This window comes from Rhamphochromis longiceps, linkage group LG16 (genome assembly GCF_057381845.1).
Source record: "Rhamphochromis longiceps isolate RC_006_pf linkage group LG16, R_longiceps_female_GT1.1, whole genome shotgun sequence".
NCBI lineage: Eukaryota > Metazoa > Chordata > Actinopteri > Cichliformes > Cichlidae > Rhamphochromis > Rhamphochromis longiceps.
This window is the reverse complement of record NC_140572.1, coordinates 27,666,885-27,687,082: the sequence shown is the minus strand read 5'-3', so window position 1 is coordinate 27,687,082 and position 20,198 is coordinate 27,666,885. Positions and strand designations below refer to the sequence as shown.

At 38.6% G+C, this 20,198-nt stretch overlaps 1 protein-coding gene across 1 annotated transcript in view; it reads right to left on the bottom strand.

Moving 5' to 3' along the window:
• Window positions 1–20,198, bottom strand: part of LOC146651308 (polyprenol dehydrogenase) — a 37,210-nt gene that overhangs the window by 6,464 nt on the left and 10,548 nt on the right. Inside the window, exons 3-6 of the mRNA XM_085384461.1 lie at window positions 18,449–18,517; window positions 5,171–5,272; window positions 3,399–3,606; window positions 2,328–2,535 (exon numbers count right to left, since the gene is read on the bottom strand). Coding sequence (XP_085240587.1) covers window positions 2,328–2,535; window positions 3,399–3,606; window positions 5,171–5,272; window positions 18,449–18,517 — 587 coding nt within the window. The remainder of the gene's footprint in view (window positions 1–2,327; window positions 2,536–3,398; window positions 3,607–5,170; window positions 5,273–18,448; window positions 18,518–20,198) is intronic.

The window sequence follows — 20,198 nt, the reverse complement described above, 5'->3', positions numbered from 1 at the left end:
GTATGCAGATGACACGGTCATTGTCAGTCTTTTACATACACGGAAAGGAAAACCAGCCATAAACATGCTATTGAGCCCTTTTTCAGGTGGTGTAAAAATTGTTATCTCCAGCTCAACATATTGAAAACCCAGAAAATAATTGCGGATTTCAGGAAAAATTCCAGCATATCTGATTCCACAAACATTAAGGGTCAAACCAAGGAATGCGTCCCTGCAAATATCTGGGGACTATTATTGATTCAAGCTTGAATTTTCACACAAACTGTGAAGCAGTGTCCAAAACACTTATATATATGTACATTTATATTAACCTGTAAATTTGCAATTTTTGTACGTATCTTTACATATACACTGTAATATTACATATTCTGTATATATTATCACTGTGACAGTGTTGCAACTACTTGCACTTTAAATTCTGATTACACCACATCTACAAGCACTATTTTACTTAATTATTATTACTTTCTTTTAAGTTGGTTTTTAGTCTTTTTAGTTGTGTGAAGGGAACCTGCAAAGTAAGAATTTCATTACTCTGTGTAACCAATTGTGTTTTGCAGTGTACATGACAATAAACTTCTTGAACCTCGAATCTTGAAAAAGGGTCATCAAGGTCCTCCTTTCATATTGATAAGACCATTATGACAATATTTTTTTAAAATCTTTTATTGAGTCAGTTTTATCTTTTTCCTTGGTGTCATGGTGACCTGTCTTTGAAGGACAGGAACAAACTGAGTCAAACTGTAAACTGGTCAGGGCAGCTGATTGGTAAATTGCAGCTTAGCCTAGAGTTGATGTATACCAGGCAGTTGCAGAGGATGGCCAGCTCTTAAATGATGATTCCCATCCCCTGCGGGATTTTCATCTTTTCCAGAGGGAAAAAGCTGAAAAGCTATTGCAAATTGTGCACTTAATTTGAATGTATTCATTAATTTATTAAATTTTTTTGGCCTTTTTATAGTATTTATTAGTTTGGGGGTTTGAAGCTGTGGTTTTATTGAAGCCTGGAGAATGCTCTCTTTCCCTCTGTATATGTAGCCAGTGTCTGTGTTTGATGTCTGGTTGATGGGTTGCCTGCTCTTTTAACTGCAAAAGAAATCTACCTAAGGGCATCAATAAAGGAACCTGAACCTTCTCATACTAGCTCATCTATTGCTTTGTTGTTCACCACTTCACTGCTTTACTCTCATGGATGCTGCATTTTTGTTGCTATTATTACTTCCTCTGGATATTGATTGTGCCGCACTCTCAGAAATTGTACTAGGTTCATTGACTTTCAATATGGGAAATGGGAAATAGGAACAGCAATTTACTGAAAGATGGAAATACAGTATAAAATGCAAAAACAGACTTTGCACAATTCTAATTAATTCAAAAGTCAGTATTTGCAAACTCTATCTTCATTCTTAAATATACAACAGAATTTTTTGTGAATATGCCAAGTATTCGTTAATAGTCTATCTACCAGAATTCTGAAAAGAAAATCAGAATTCTGAGATTAAAGTCAGAATCACTCTGTGCTCTTCATTTAACAACCTGCTTCTACGTATTTTCCCGATGTGGCACCATTACACCCAATCTTAGGGCAAAATCCAACTTTAATCCCCGAGTTTAAAATAAAAAGGTGTTGTAAAAGGCAAAATAAATGTGTGTGTGTTAGTTAATAATTACATGGACTATTTCACATGATAATAAGTTTGCATACTGTATGTGGGGCAAAACTATTCCAAAGGTTGTGCTCACAGGCAAATGTGACAACTGTGGCTTGGGGCTCAAACATGCACACACATCTTCTTCCATTAAATCTCAGGGACATTAACAGCAGCCTGGGGTCAGTGCTTTAAGTTATGCAAAGAAGGCTTTAAAATGTAACACAAAGTGAAGGGGCTGGAGTTTTAGTAGCACTTCCATTTTCAGCAGGGTGGATGGACTGTGTGTGTGTGTGTGTGTGTGTCTGTTTCATCTCATAATACAATCTGTAGAGTGCCCACAGTCAAGTTTGTAGGTTCACATCTAACAGTTTTAACTTTTAGAGATTTCCAGTTCCAAAACCTCACAACGCAGAATAAACTGCAACTCAAGAGTTGAGGAAACACTTAAATTATCCAGGGTTGCTATGTTGTTGTTACAAGCTATTCTTCTAACAATAAAATAATTTGAAGCTCAATTACTGCGATCATTCTGTGATACAGTGTGAACAGTATAAAATGCATTTACTTTAAGCACATGTCAACTATATTTGATCTGAACCGTACATTGTGCGCTACTTCTCTACAAGGTGAATATTACAGTTGGGACACAACAGAAAATGCAGAGCCGTGTTTTACCCTGAAGAGCAGGCGAGCGATGACACTTTGTGCCAGATGGAGGGGTGTCCAGAGGTGGCGGTAGAGTGCGGTATCCACCATGCCGGGATCCACGGCACACGAACTCACTTGGAAACCTCCACTCTGCATCTCTTGGTGGAGGTGGAAACTGAATAACACCTGGGCCAGCTTGCTCTGACAGTAAGCAGCATGTGAGGAGTAAGATTGGCTGAATACAGAGAGAGCAAGAAAGAATGTCAATTATTATCCTCCCTATGAAAAAGTAAGAAACTTTTAACACAGCTTTTCCAAAAATCTGATTAAATTATATTAATTCACTTTGCTAACAAACTAAATTCCTCAAAAAAAAAAAAAGGAATTAATTAATAAAATATTAATAATTCTGTCCTCAACTATATAATGTGTGTAGTATGATAGAAGCTTAAAATTATTATTTAAATAACATAATATATTTATAATGTCCCCGAAACTTAACAAGGGTATTATAAATGTTATGCTAGGCTTTTGGACTAAAAGAAGTCTGTACTGAGTTAAATCAGCATTTGAGTTTAAGACCTTGGATATTAAACACCAATATATCTATGTAACGACATGATGACGATATTCAGGCTGTTAATACATCTTGACAGCAGTGTTGAGAGCTGGAGCGATACTGAGCCAACTGGAACCAACAGTTGTCCACTTGTGCCAAACTGAGATGTGTAATACTGATCTCAGCATAAAGAAGGCAGGTGAGCACAATACACAAGGATGTGAACCGCTCTTCTTAAAGAATATCGAAGGGTTGACTTTATCTTTTTTAATAAAGCGCTTAATGTGAATGTCACACATCATTAAATATGTTTGTGGCTCAATAGTAAATGGCTGATAACCACCAAACACTAAAGTGAAAAATTAATGACCACTGTGACAATAGCAATTACATGAAATGACTCAGTTTGCATCTGAAGCAAGCATTTTTAAAGTCTATATATCATTTTAACTATTTATTAGTTTATTATTTGTTATTAACTTCAGGTATTGTGTGCATCAGATGCATGTCTTTGGACATTTGTGTTTGTGTGTACCTACCGGCTATTCAGGTCATTTAGTCTGATCTGTCCGATGCAGTGAGCTGAGGATGAGACGTTGACCACACGAGAGACATGACCCGATTTCCCAGAATCCTTCAGTGTATCCAGGAGTAGCCAGGTCAAAAGGAAGTGTCCCAGGTAGTTCACACCGAAGTGCTGCTCAAATCCATCCTCCGTACGCCCCTCAGGAACCAGCATAACACCCGCTTGACACACACATCCACACACAAATATTTGATACACAAAAAAATGCATTTTAGTATTTCAAATGTGAATTTAATTCAAATGCTACAAGACTAATTTAACATTTTACATAAAAAAGTAATAGAGATAAAACACAAAAAACGCAAAGGTTAAAGTGAAACCCATACATCAGTCAGTAATTTCTGATAGGCAACAATAGGCAAGCAGCTTGGTGTGAAAAAAATCAACTGTGGGAGCAATCATCAGAAAATGGAAGACATACAAGACCACTGATAATCTCCCTCGATCTGGGGCTCCACTCAAGATCTCATCCCGTGGGGTCAAAATGATCATGAGAACGGTGAGCAAAGATCCCAGAACCACACGGGGGGACCTGGTGAATGACCTGCAGAGAGCTGGGACCAAAGTAACAAAGGTCACCATCAGTAACACACTACAACGGCAGGGAATCAAATCCCGCAGTGCCAGACGTGTTCCGCTGCTGAAGCCAGTGCATGTCCAGGCCCGTCTGAAGTTTGCCAGAGAGCACATGGATGATACAGCAGAGGATTGGGAGAATGTCATGTGGTCAGATGAAACCAAAGTAGAACTTTTTGGTATAAACTCAACTCGTCGTGTTTGGAGGAAGAAGAATACTGAGTTGCATCCCAAGAACACCATACCTACTGTGAAGCATGGGGGTGGAAACATCATACTATGGGGCTGTTTTTCTGCCAAGGGGACAGGACGACTGATCCGTGTTAAGGACAGAATGAATGGGGCCATGTATCGTGAGATTTTGAGCCAAAACCTCCTTCCATCAGTGAGAACTTTGAAGATGAAACGAGGCTGGGTCTTCCAACATGACAATGATCCAAAACACACCGCCCGGGCAACAAAGGAGTGGCTCCGTAAGAAGCATTTGAAAGTCCTGGAGTGGCCTAGCCAGTCTCCAGACCTCAACCCCATAGAAACTCTGTGGCGGGAGTTGAAAGTCCGTGTTGCTCGGCGACAGCCCCAAAACATCACTGCTCTCGAGAAGATCTGCATGGAGGAATGGGCCAAAATACCAGCTACTGTGTGTGCAAACCTGGTAAAGACCTATAGTAAACGTTTGACCTCTGTTATTGCCAACAAAGGTTATGTTACAAAGTATTGAGTTGTATTTTTGTTATTGACCAAATACTTATTTTCCACCCTGATTTACGAATAAATTCTTTACAAATCCTACCATGTGGATTCATGGATTTTTTTTTCACATTCTGTCTCTCACAGTTGAAGTGTACCTCTGGTGCAAATTACTGACCTCTGTCATCATTTTAGGTGGGGGAACTTGCACAATCGGTGGCTGACTAAATACTTTTTTGCCCCACTGTATACAGTATCCAAGGACGCGTGCAGAACATTTCACAGTGTGACTGGATCTGTGTTTAATTCTCAAACTCCCTTTAAATTCAGCCAGGCGACTGCATTGAAATTACACAGCTGCGCAGAGGCTTTCTACTTCTCTCAATAAATATTTGATAAACTTTGTGCAGAGTCCGGCTGCACGCTCATATAACACAAGGACAGAACACAAAGACTCACCATTATTGACCAAAATATTTAGCGGCAGGTCCCGTTCTCTGAAGCTCTGGGCGAACTGACGTACAGACTGCAATGAAGCCAAGTCCAGTTTCTTAAACTCCACTGCAATGGACACACACACACACACACACACACACACACACACACACACACACACACACACACACACACACACACACACACACACACACACACACACACACACACACATCAGAGCCATTATAAATGGATTAATCCTCCACGACACTTTGCCGGTAAGACATCAAAGAGTGTATTAATCATCTTCTCCAGCGGGCTTGGTGGATTCCTACACTGCAACACTAACAGCACTTCCATTGCTCTATCACATTAACAAACCTAATACTCCCACCAGAACTCCATCAAAGCTCAGCACATTGTTATATCAGATCTAATATGTGATAAGACACAGGTAAGAGATCAGCTTCTCTCATCAAAACATGAAGGGGGACTGCTGGCTTTAGTAAGCTCAAGTGTCTGCACGCTCACAGAAACACTGATTTAAAAAAGCTTGACAAACCGAGCTTTCCTGGAATATATAAAATTTTAAGTAATAAAATAATAATAAAATTCTCAAATCTGTTCATCAAAAAGGGATATGTCATTCTGTTTGGGGGTTGATCAACGAGACCTACTTTTTCCACGGTCAAAGCTCTGTGGCTCCAAACACAAAGTTACCTCAGCATCCCTTATTAAATGGCCAGCCAGGTAACAAACCTGTGACATCACACCTTAACTAAACCACTGAGATACCCAAGGTGCGGCAGGGTTTATTGTAAAATAGTAACAGACTGGTGACAAATTAAAGGAACAAGAGCCCCTCCAATGAGAGCATCTTGTGGCTCTGCTATGCTGTGAGGGGTATTTTGCTTGCACAGTTTAGGTCCACTTGTCCTTTAGAGGGAAATCAATACAAATCTGTTCTGACTGATCACCTTTCTCCCATGCTGAAGCCTTCTATTCTGATGGGAGAAGGATCATTTTTTCCCAGGATGACAATATATTCCACGGGGTATTAAAGGTCATTGAACGTGTTGATTACGAAAAAAATGTCAAATGTATGATATGGCTTTGAAAGCCCACAGGTCTCAACCCAAGTGAGCACTATGCAGGAGAATTTGAAATATATTAGACAACATTTTCCACCACCATCAACATCAAAATGCCAAATGAGCTGTTTTGATCTGCACAGTACCATGAAAATGTTCATCAAATATGCATTCAAGAAGCTCTTCAGGCTAAACAAGCCATTTAACTGCCCTGATTAAAAGTTCTACTGCTTTTTATTCTGCACTTGAACAGATATCATAATGAGGCATATATGACTGTCATGCAATGTATTAAATAGTGCAAAATCTCTGTATAGTAATACCTTTTTAATGGTGGGTAATATAGAAATGACCCCTAGTGGTCACTTCTCTTGTTTATCGGGAACAGTTTTATGTTGTCTTTCCCAGTTTTTGTGGTGCTTCTGCTTCATTTAATGGTGCAAAAACAAAAAAAAATAAATAAACTTTCTTCTTTTTTACAGACTCTACATTTGTAGAATGACCTTCCCAATGCAGACACGACTGCTGACTCACTTCTAATCTTCAGCAGCAAATTGAAATCTCATTCCAGCAAGAAATGTTTTAAATTGTTCTTTAACCCTCTAACATCCTCTGTGTGCATTTCTCAGCACTTCAGGATGGGAAATATTCTTGAAAAGTAAACAATCCTGTTCTATTAAATGCTAAAACAGAAATCCTATTTTGGGTTCACTGGCTTAAAGCAACAGAGAAATGAGTTGATCACAGAAATGTGACACCCAAAATATACACAAAAACGAATACACTACTCTAATAGCAAAGTAATATACACTAGTGCTCCCATCACATTATTGTTTTTCTTACTCTGTGCAATCTGCAGACTCATAACTCTACATGGCTGAAATTGTTTTGCATTTTTTGTTGCCAGTGGAATCCATCATGTCTCTTTTTTATCTTTGTGTCATTAATATTTAATAATGTAAATGTAAATTTTAAAAATGCAAAATTATCAGGAAATATGTCGTCCTTAGCAGGTCTTTATTTTAGGTAAATACCTAACCTTAACACATGGCATACTACTGTGTGTCATTCATTTGAACAAACTAAGCCAAAATGCAGAAGCAGTGTGTGGAAAAACTAAGTTAACCCCCTGATTCAAAAGCCTGCAGAACATCTTTAGCAGCAATAACTTAAGGTCACTGTTTTCTGGACTTTACAACGCTGTTTTATGTCATTGAGGTTTGCAGGCATTTATAAAGTTTTTAAGCTCCCACCATAGCAGACAGCAGATGAGCAAAATAGTAAAACATCTTCTTTCATTGAGGTGATCACATTTTCTGCTCATCAATTAATTAAGTGCATCTGATTAGAAGCGCCTGGCTGCTACTTACCTTCTTAATTTGGATGGAAACAGAATCGGGGTTAGATAATAAATAAATCATGACATGGTGTAACAGGCCGTCTTTTATACTTCATTTGAGGTTGTATTGATCTAATTTTAAGACTAGCTAAGGACAGATTGTGTTTTTATTATATCTTGAGATATATAAGATATATAAGCCTATGATTACAGTGAGAATTTGAAAGTAGAAGCTTACACATTCTGACAAGCAAGACTCAAGCTGCACGAAGCCTCGGGATTATTCACATGGTTTGGCCTTGCATTTTTTAATAGCACTGTCAAATTATATCCCTCAATTCAAAGTAAAGCCTTGTGCCTTTCAAATATCTATAAAATAATATATTGTTTCCTTTAGAACTCAAGTAAGCCTCTAACGTCTCAAATATAATGGACAAAGACAGGAGGAGGACAGAGAGAACACAGGGAGGACGAGTTGATGGAACTGATAAAGAAAAGGGCTGCTGAGACAGATGAGAGTGCAGCTGTTCCTGATGAAGGTCTGATAGCAGTCTTATCTCCAAGCCACGCTACTCACCTCCTGCTGACTGTGTGTGTCTGAGGGAAAAAAAAGAAAGAAACGAAGAGAAAATAATAAGAACAAACCCGGTGTGTGCAGCAGAGTGACCGCGAGCACAAATTTGACTTAGTAAGAGTGTGTGCTTATGTGCACCTGAAAACAGGTGCACGTGTTGCAGGAGAATTGTGTGTGCGTGTATGTCTGTGTGTGTGCCATGCCCGTCAGTCCTCTCTTGTCATCTTGAATGGGGCCTCTCGAGACTGAGCCCTTTCAGAAAACCCAGTCGTATTTAGAAAGCCCACTGGGAGTGAAATGCCATTGATCATGCGTGGGCCTGCACCCCAGGATTTTCTATAACACTCAGGCTCCTTGACTCAATCGCTCAACACTGTGATTGTATTTTATGTCTTGAAACACGACGCGATGAAAAACCTTTGGAGGCGTTGTACCGGATCTACTCACTGACTCATTCACTGTTTATCTTAAATGAGCTGCAACTTGTCAAATGTGGAGGAACCAAACTAAGTAAAGTGGTTTTAGTGAGATAATAAAGTGGTTAATTTTGTATTACTCCTGAATAGTAGATGACAAAGATAATAAATAAATCAAGAAAAGATGACATAAGTTTGTTTCTGAGCAAAAAGTCATGAAAATAACCATGAAAGTCCTCCATGAAGAGCGATTACCAAGGTTTGTGATTCTGCCTATAAAAAGCAAACACCTTACCTGGTTTAAATTCACTCTCTTTGCCCTTCAGGGATGTCTCCCTGTGCCGTTTCACTATCGACCTGTACTTGTGCAGAGAGCAAACATGACTTCTTTGTTGAAGTAAACTACAGCTGTGGGGGGGGGGAAAGTTTTCACAGGACTCTATGTAATCATGTGAAAAACTAAGGTTACCCTTACTACTTCCATACTTGATTAACTGATCAACTGACCATAACCTGAGTTTTGGCAGTTTGCTGGTCTGAAGTATTCAGCTCTGTCAAAACAATCTTTCAGTGAGTGGACCGACTATAAAGGCCTCAGTTAGTTTTTAAATGTTAAAGTTCATGACAATTGAAGTAAAAAAAGACTGAACAAGTGCAGCTTGTTTGGAAGAGTTCCCAGAACAAAGCCTCTTCTCTCTAAAAAGAACACGGCAGCACGGCTTAGGTTTGCAAGCTGGCAGCCGAAAAAACACACAAGGCTCCTAAACAATGTCCTTTCGGCGGCATTGCCATAATACACAGCACCACGTCTGGCCAAAAACAAAGAGCATATGAGTTCCTGCTTGCTGGATTTGACTCCCAAATCTTAATCCTCTTCCTAAAAATGAAATTGAAGTTGGCAATTTTACACAGTGGAACAGAACATATATGGTAATCAAGTACAAGCAGTAAGAGTGGGACATCCAGAGAGTTATTCAAATGTAGTAGGAGCAGCAGAAGTGGTCCACAGGTGGACATTGAAACGACCCTGTCTTTCAAGGTGACAACACTCTAATTTAAATTAGATGAAGTTGTACTTTTTATATGTGGAGGTACATTGTACATTACTATATTCTAAAATTAGAATATTTATTCAATGCAGATAATCTGTATTTTATCTCTACATTTTCTGGCTTTGCATAATTTAGCCTCTTATCCGTTCCATTAATGTAATTTGCAATTTCAAAGTATGAAATTGTCCCTCATTTTAATCTTTTCTTTTGGATTAACTCACTAAAACTGCTGCTCTACAGTACTTCTATTTTCAGTTTAATGAGATTGCCTCAGTTATCTAAACAGACGTGCATGTGGCCATACAGCGAGCTGGTCATATAGCATGACACTGGTGCAGAATTGGTGCATGTGCATAATTAAAAACCAAAAAGTATTGAAAACAGTCAACTTTGCTATGAGAATAAGGTTGGAAGACGATGACGGGACTCAGTTCCAGTAAAAGCTGCCAAAGCTGACACAGGCAGGTCTAAAATAATTAGTAAAGTAATTTTAATGCTGATTTTAAATGTGACAAAATGCCTTAAATCACAATCTCAGACCTTTTTAAAATAAAGACATTTCCACATGTTACAGCAGGGAAAGCACAAGTGTAAATAAGTAAAAGATAATAATAACAGCTGACTTCTAGTTATTCACAGCCAAGAATTACTGTAACTTTAAAAAACACCATAAATAATTTATATCTGCATATGAAATAGTTCTGAAACAAGATGAAGGCATTACTTACAATTAGTTTCATACAAACAGTAACACATTTGTACTATGCTTCATTTTTGCCTACAAAAAACACACAACGACCCTTGAACGTTAGGTTTCACGTGTATGAATTGAAGTCTTAAGGGGATCAAAAGTCAAAGGATGGTTTCATGGCAGAGCAGCCATTTCTAACGTTGCTTTTAAAGCTTGTGAACTGTCACCTTCCCTTTCCCCTTTTTCATCTCAACCAGCTGCTCTTAGAGTCCCAAGTGGATGGAAAGGCACAATTGTGTCTGTAATTTTGAACACTAAATGTGATTAGAAATGGGTTCTGCCACATCAGTGCACAATCAGAGTAACTACAGTAGCATAAGAGCTACCGAAAAAAATAAAACCCTTTCTGATTGAAAGTCCTTTGGTAACATTTTAAACTGAATTTCCAAAAAAACAACAACAACTGTTTAGCAGAGGTGCTTTTTTATGTTAATTCTATTTTTTGCAATTTTATGTATTTATTTTGGGATGAGCGTAATCTAAAATTACAAAATTAAAGGGAAATTCAAAGCATCTTTTTTTTTACCACCCATCACTATAATGGCCATATCAGCCAACAAACAAACAAACCAGGAAAAATAAATGTTGAGCCTAATGGATCCAAATTGGACTGAATGTTGAGGTATATGCCTGACCTACATGTATTTGAGAAGAGCAGGCTGCCTCCTCAAAATGTAGGTTAATTTGTAAAGGTAATGTGATTCATGCTGTTGTTTGGAGACACGCTATCAATATATCTCTATATCTGTTATAGCCGTATATATTTAGCAATATTAAGCGATAGCAACATCAGGAAGAATGAACATGAGTAGCTTGAGAAATACCAAGGGAGGAGCCAGAGCAGCTACTGCAGATCGGGAAGGTAAAGGCTACAGTGGTCCCTGTGATCCCCAAACTGAGAGAGGAGCTCCAGTAGATTCCAGGAATAACATCCGAGATATCTCTCCAGGAGAGAGCTGTTCTAGGAACAGCAAAGATGGTGCACAGGGCATATCTGTGGTCTGACACATCAGACGTTTTCTTCACTCGCAGCTTTTACCTTTAACAACACTCTAAATTACTCCAAAGGGCCCAATCCCTAAAAGTGAAGGTTGGGTCCGTAGCACTAGCTTACCACTATCAAAAAATTACATCAGCAACACAAAAAGCTGAAACAAAAGGTGCTTGTTCTTTGGAGTTTCTGTAGTAATTGCAAACGGCTGAAGGAAGCACTATCTTCATGTGGCTTGTGGTTAACCCTTTAAGACCTACCATAGAACCAAGTCCGCCAGAGCTTATATTATATTTTTACATGTTGTAGTGCCATTTTTGGAACCATTTCAAGTTAATATACATCAATACAACCATTATAGCCCAAATTTTAATAGTGAGTAATTAATTTAGTGCAATATGAGTTCGAAGCATCCCAGAAACGACACAGAAAGTCATAAAGTCAAACATAACTTTTAAAAACACCAGTATAGGCTCATAAGGCCCTGATAGTAAAAAACTACATTTCCGCAAAATGACGTCACTTCCGGTTTCGGGCAGGTCATGGCGGACATGCGATAGTTCGTGCTGATGGACGTAGGAAGTGTTACAAACAGCTGATCGGATCGGCAAAGCGTGTTTCTGGAATATTATGTTTTTGTTGCTGCAAGTGCTTTTTATGCAGTTTTTGCAAAGCTATATGTGGAAGGAAACTGTGACTTAGGACAAGCTGATGGCATAAGATGTAAGTACAACTCCTCCGGTTTCATGTGCAAAAACAATTATTGCACTAGCTTAAGTGGTTGCAGTGCTACCGGGACGTAAAAATAGTTACGCAAAACGGAGCATGCCCGCTCCGACCAGCTTTAAAGGGTTAATGTAGATTACAAGTAGCTTGTGACACCAGTATACAGAGAATCTAAGAGATTTTGTACCTAAAACCTAAAACTAACATCGTATATTTTTATGAGACTAATACAGAAAACAAAAACAGTGTTTATACTATTGATTTAGCCTGAATCAAATCATGACAAGCAATTGAAAAGCTGTTCAGTTTAACTTAAACTTATACTAGAAAGGAGACAAAAAATTAGTAAGTGAATTAAAAACGTGCAAAAATTTCTTATGCTTTCATTTACCATGAATATTGTTAGGCTAGCTGCTCCAAACTCAAAGTGATTTTGCTCTAATTAATCCTGTCTTAACTAGCATGCTCCAACTGTGATTAGAATATGTAGGCTAGGCATGCAATAGAAATGTCCATTCAAATTTCATTCTGACATGCTCTGCTGCAAAGCTACAGTCAACACAGTATGTCTGGAGTGGCTAAATTGCATTGTCATATCAATCCAGGAAATTATAGAGGATCTGGGGGTTCTGGTTGCCATTTTTCTGCAAAACATTGCAGAAATGTGTATATATATATATATATATATATATATATATATATATATATATATATATATCTTACAAACACTAATTCCAGTCTAAAGCATGATCGGCAGGTAATGATTATGTGATTCACCTCGTGCCCAACTTGCAATATCACAGTAAACCTCCCTCCATTCCCAAGCATATTCTTAAGTGTTATTTTTCATTCAGTTTCTTGGCCAAACAACTCTAAAAGAGCAACACAGTGAAAAAGAAAAAAATTATGTCAGGACAGCCTGTTTCTCTTACCCCAAATCCTCCCTTTCCACCTGGCTCTAACATGCATCTTGTGTCCCGATTTTGACTACAGTAGATTTGATTAAGCTGGATTACACCTAAATCTGATATTAAAATGCATCAGTGCCAAACACATTAAATTTCTCTTCTGCTAGACAACAGGCCGGAGATCTTGCATTACTCAGTGCTTTAAAGGTGACAGTAAATACCTTGGCATGAAAAGCCTGATTTTTGCATTGCACTCATTAGTTTCATTATTTATTTAAAATATTTTGTTCTTAATATACCACAGTATAGAGTCAAGTCATAAATTCCCTTGAGTTTCTAACCAATCAGCTCTACCCATCAACAATATTTTCTGACTAAAAAGATAAATGAACCATCTTCCCCGAAGGATACATCTTACGGGACCCGGGGGGGGGGGGGGGGGGGGGGGAATATAAATAGTTTGACTTTAAATCTGATAAACAACAAAGTGAAATTCAAGAGTATTAGGACTGGGCAGCCTGCCAGTCTTAGCTCCTCCACAGACGTTTTTATTCGGCTGATGTAGGAGAGAGGGGGCTGGCTGGTCGAGTCCAGCGTGCAGCGCTAATGGGACGTTGCTTTTCAAGACAGCTGTAAATGTGAATATGTGGCTACTGTGAGTCAGTTTCACACGGACCAAAAAAGAAATCACAGAAATGCTCAAAACTAATTGCTGTTCAAAATTATTCACAATATCACGCTTATAACCACGTAACAATCCCTGAGGTACAAACGCGCACTAACAAGGTCAACCTTGTATGAACATCCCATTGCACTTAAATTCTGTTTAGAGTTAAAGAGCTTAGGTAAAACAACAATGTTTTTTGTAAGAAGGCAGCAGCTGCGTTACCTAAGCTGGAAGAAATTTGAATGTGTGCTAAGCAGACAGACAAACACACATAGGGTCCCCTGTTTCACACTGCTAATCTAGGCCTTTGGTTTGAGGCACAATGTGTTACTTTCAAGTGCACCGTGACTAAAGTTAGTGGGCAGACAGCGCTGCCTGTGGCAAAACACAGAAATACCCTGCATCTCCCAGTGTGTGTGTGTGTGCGCGCATGTTCATAATTTAAAGTAAAAGCCTCTAAGCTTCATTGTCTCGCGCCCAGGTGCAGTCCAAAATCATTAGCATGTTTCATAGGATTTTGCTAGAGGTTTCCAAGGGACATTACCTCTTTAGAGTGCAAAATGTACTGCTACATGATTCCCAATAGACCAAAAACACCTTTACACATTAAAACAAATGTTAAAAATCCCTCAGCTTACAAACACTCGAATAACATCACTGAATAGTGAAATGCATGGTCCTGAGGCTGTGTGACACCTTTCAAAAGAGCAGACAGTTAGTAATACATAAACTTTACTGAAGAACAATGCTTTTTTCGTCTTGGTCGTGGAACACTCGCCAGCTCTTTAACCTCTTAAGTATACTTGAGGGTGTGTGGGAATTTGCCAAGCAACTCTACAAGTATTTTGTAGACTTAAAAGTATTTAACTATATCCCTCGGGGTGTCCTCTGGTGGATTTCTCTGAAGTATGAAGCATCATGCCCATTGTTACAATCGCTCACAGTCAGAGCCTGGTCTGCATTGCCGGCAACAAGTCAAACTTGTTTATGGCAGAGTTTCTAGACGCAACCAAAATTCCTAGGATGCACTTTTTTGGTGGCCTTAGACTCACGTTTGCTTTTTACAGATGATTTGGTAATCAGTCGGGTTGATCTACTACATTCCCACCCTCACCTTTGCCCACCAATGGCACGTAGTAACCAAATAAATTAGACTGCAGATACAAGCAGCAGAAACAAGCTTCCTGTGAAGTGGTCTGGGCTCTCCCTTTAGAGGTAGGATGAGGAGCTCAGTCATCCAAGAGGGACTTAGAGTAGGGCCACTGCTTCTTTGCATTGAAAGAAGCCTGTTGAGGTGGTTTGGGCATTCGGCCAGGATGCCTCTGGGTGCCTCCTAGGCGAGGTGTTTTGGGCATATCTAACCAAGAGGAGAATCTGGAGCAGACCCATGAAACGCCTGGGAGATTATGTCTCTCAGCCAGAATTGGAACATTTTAATGTCCCCCCAGAAGAGCTGGAGGCAGTGGCCAGGGAGAGAAAGATCTGGACATATCTGCTCAGACTGCTCCCCTCAGAATCTGTACCCAGTAAGTCGTAGAAAATGGATGGACTGACCTATAATATACTGTCATTTATGGAAACCTGTTTCTTCAGTAGAATTGTTTCAGTGTTTTAAAAAATGGATTAACAACCAGAATGTGTTATCTACATTTAGGGTGCTTTTTGTGTAACAGGAATTTTGCTTTTATAAAGAAGGCATGAAAAAGATTGCTCACCACAGCCCCATAAAAAACTGCTTTTTAAACGGCCAATTACATTATATATCTATATATAAAATCTGAGGGCATAAAGTAATTCTACAATAATGTGCAAAAATCTTGAGCCACTCATCATTTCTTTATATTTTTATAAGAAAATTGGAAAAATATACAGTGATTTATTGAGATTTATTGAAAACCTGAACTCTTGTAGGCAATCCTTGACTGATATTGTTCCATTTATATAGATGGATGGAGGATCCCCAACACCACAGACTAAATAACCACAGCCCCACCCCACAACAGACCCTCCACTGTGTTTTACAGATGTTGCACATCCTCACTGTTGTACCTCTGTCTCCTGACCTCCTCTGTTCATACTGACGACAATTTGAACCAAAGATTTCGGATTTATGCCTCAGCCATTTCTTCCCGTTTCTTTTCTTTACAAATGGCTTCTTAAAAGCCATTCTCCCACTAAGACCATTTTTGATGAGTCTTCAGCAAACAGTAGATGGATCAACTGAAGTGCCAACTGCTTTTTTCTTAAGCACAAGACTTTGAAATATTGTTCACATGCTGTAGAAAATGTTTTAGGCCTGCCACATCTTCTTTTTACATCCATTTGTCCAGTTTCCTGATATTTTTTAAGGACATAGTACACATGATGCCAAGACATGACAAGTTTTCAGCAAATAGCTCTTAAGGAATTATCCCGTTGGTCACATTGAGCAAAAATACAAATTTAAGCCTGTCCAACTATGTTTTGCCATTTTTCGTTAGATTCAACTGAAGAAACTATGTGTTTATGTGACAGGCGTCTAGTAAAAAAGTAAGTGTTAAGTGGCTTAACAAACAAACAAACAAATCCTCTGAGAATTAGGTACAGGGACTGCACGGAAAATGAGTGAAAAAGCAGCCAATGTCAAAAAGCCTGAAGAACAGTTTTTTTAAATGTGTCCTTGGAAGCAAAATATAAAGTAATGAAGGGTGGCTCAAGACTTTTGCGCAGTGCTCTACATTGAGATTGTGAAATAAAACACTTTGCCACTCGTGACACCTTGAAACACCCTAAGGGACCTGGACTTGTCTAGCCAAGTCCCCAGTTAGAGAATCACCTCCACAGCCTATGTATTATGAGCTGTCTCCCATTTCTCATAACAGACAAATGTACACACGCTGGGAAGGATGCCAAAGGGCATTTGGACAGAGATGTTTAAAGCTCCTGCCTCACATACTAATGAGAATCCATTACTGTCTCATTCAAATAGTCTCAAACACACACACACATACGCATACACAATCAGCACATTCTCATTCAGTGCATAAGCATCTGGCTACAGACACCCCCTTGTCCCCTATGCTTCAGTGCCTGCCAATTACAAAAGAAGTAATCAATTCCACCACGGCTCCGTCCCGGGAAATCGACTTCAATGACACCGGCTACATGGCCGCTGTCTCTGTACCTGACAGCCACTTACACACAAGCAGGGACCCAGTCAACCAGCCTTCTGTTGCTCTTCAGTGCAAGGCCAAGCAAGATAAACCAGATCCCCCTTCCCAACTGGAAGCATTAGCTCTAAATACTGTACCATATTTCATGGTCATCATGAATGACAATTTAGTATGTCTAAAGAAGTGTTTTACCCATTGGAATCTGACAAAAAGGACATTTTCGCCTGCACACACGCTTATTGCTTTGCAACTGAAGGCCGGCCGTTTGCAGGCAATCCAGGGTCTGGTTGCCTAGGTAACCCTCTAATGTATTTACTGCCAGATCATAAGTCAAACAGCAAAATTCTTCATTCGCATTGTTATGACTTGTTTCAATTGCTTGCCTGGAATTACTGGCCCATTTCCCGTCACCAGCAGTTATTTAGTGGAATGTCATTTACTTTCTATGGTGTCTCGTTGTGGCATCGTTTCATGCATGCGCACGGTTTTAATATTAGTTTTCATGTGCTACATGTCCATGTCCTCTACAAAGTGTTCACGATTTACCTTAGAAGCATCTCAAGAACAAATGAAGAAACACAGGATAAACCTGTAAATGTATTTTTTATACAAATCCTATAAAGTTTGTTGTTGACAGGACAAACAGCGTACAGCTTTTTTCTGCTAGCTCAAGGTCCCAAAAGCTTAAAACTCACAGTAAGTGCAGTAAATAAGCATGAACGTATCGTCAATGGTCAGGTATTGGAAAAACTGGAAACATTTGAACATACAGTATCATTACACAGTGTAATGGTGTAGCTAACCCAAAGTGTTTTTAATAGCTTTGGACAAATGTGGCACTACCACACACGTTCTGGATCCAAAAACAAGTAAAATGACTACATTGTTTTAGTTTTTAAGAAGATTTTTTTTAATAAAAAATATTAAAAAACTGTACATTTATAAAGGAAAACATAAGTAGCTCTAGTATGCCTCAAATATTACAGACACTATCTAAAACCTGATTTTGCAAGCGTACCAATCTTGGAACACCTCTTTAATAAAACAGCAACTGACGCACCTTACGAGGTGGTAAAATCTCAAGGCTATTTCGTACAGTCTTCTTAGTCACGGCACTATAGTGGAATTTACGGTGATGTGAAGGTCAGCCGAATCAATTTCTCAACATGGGATTTAAAAAGAGAACCCTGTAAGCTGTTGTCGATGAAGTGATATATCTCTACTATTATTTGTCTCTTCCCATTTTCATCACCACCTCTGTGTTTCCCATCTTCTTCCACCTCCTGATTCTTTTTTCCTATTTTATTTAGAAAAAAAAGCTGGTACAGCTAATGATTTAGCACTTTTTATCATTATCTTCACATCCTTTTGCATCATTTTCCTCCTCATGTTCATTACAGTGGATCTACAACACTCCTGACACTGTATGTATGTGCGGTTGTGTGTGTTCAGGTTTACCTGCAACTGTGAAATCATGTGTGTATGTTTGGTAAAGACTGGAAAAAAGCCTACGGGGCAGACTACAGCAGCTCTTTCCTTTATCTTCAAACAGCGGCTTGCTAAAACAACAACATTTGTGCGTACGCATGCGTGTGTCTGCCTGCGTGTGCATGCGTTTAATGTTTGCAATGTTACCTTTGGCCTCTTTGTAGTGTTCACAGATCCTTCTGACAGCTGCAAGACCCTCCTGCTCATCTCTCCCACCTCAAAGAGAAGGAAACACACACAAATGAATACAATATATGACGAGACCTTGGAGGCTTTTTATAAAAAAATACAGGTTTCCTTTTTTTTGTCAGTCTTTCATCTTATAAAAACACATTTCCAAGAAAGGTTCTTCAAATGAAAGAACACTCAGTGCAAAAATTTAGCCCTTCAGAAATTAGGAAAATTAACAAGGCTTCTGATTCAATACATCTACTTTTTCAGTAAAGACTTTAAATGCAAGCCTGTAAAGAAAGTATAATATTATTAAAAGCATGAGTTATTATGAAAGTACCATCTAACTTCAAACAAGCTATATGAGGACACTTCACCAAAGAGATTTTAGCCAAAGAAAAACTACCTTAAAAAATGTGATTTTTCTTTGGCTAAAATCTTTTAATGCTTGCAAAGTCAAACAGCAATATTCTGAATATGAAATCAGTCAAAAGATACTTTTTTGCACCATCACTGGATCCAGGCAGCATAGCCAGACAGGAAAGTGGGAAGCACACTTTTATAATAATAAGTATTTTGATCCCAAAAATATCAGAAGAAATATCAGAGTGCCGCATATTTTAAAAAGCTATTTGGTAGAAGCAAAATAAATGGGTAAAATATGGTGCTTAAGGAATTTATTAGACCACAATCCAATATAATGTTTATACCACAGCTGCCCCAAAGTTTCTACAACGTTTCTGCAATGATTTATCAACCAGGATGCACAAGCTCCTCATTCTTGTTATTCAGGAATTTTCCAATTCAGTGTTTTACAAAAAATAGCAGAAAATATAGTGATGCATATTATTAATTTTTGCTTAAGATGCCAAATTACAGTAATTTACTTGCATTCCTGAACACCAAAATTAGTTTTAGTATATGAATGCTATGCTTGACTAATTTCTGACTTGTCAGAGAATTCCAGTCTGCCTCAAATTTAAGCAAAAAATGAAAACTGGGTTTGTTATTTGCCTGATAAACAATCACGTCATTTTGTGTTCTGAATATTTCTTTCTTTGAAAAAATTTGTGTTTTCTTGTTCTATGACAGCTGGTCTAATAAATTTGTTAAGCATCCTACCTGTTTTATTATACTTAGTGGGGGAAAATGAGATTCATACAGTGCTCAGTGACAACTGAAAATGGCGTGTAATACCATCTACAACATCAGATCTGAGTTATAAACTCATAAACACAAGACCTTTAAACACACTGATCCACAGCTCTCTATTTTGGTTCCATATTGAATGCACTGTTCAGATTAATTTACATGCTCCAGCAGCACAAGACAAAATATGCAGAGAGCTACATATCATGTGCTGCCTTCTAAGATCATTGTAATAAATATATTATCCCCATATGAACAATATCATTTTAATACACCAGTTCTCACAGTGAAAAAGTCCATGATATGCTCCTATCATAGTTAAAGTCATTTTCCTTTCACAGTGCAACAGGAGCAAGGGGCTGTAACAGCTCTTTCATAAAAATAATCTACCACACACCCTATGCCGAACGTAGGGTAAATTAAGGAACTTAATGTCCTGTCATTTAGCTCAATTCAATTTCCACGGTGTTAAAAAGATGACTGTTGCTATCGTTAGATGTAGCCGGATGACTAGACACGCACAAACTTGTACACACAAATAGCCTATTTGCACACGCTCATTTCCGCTTTGCTCACA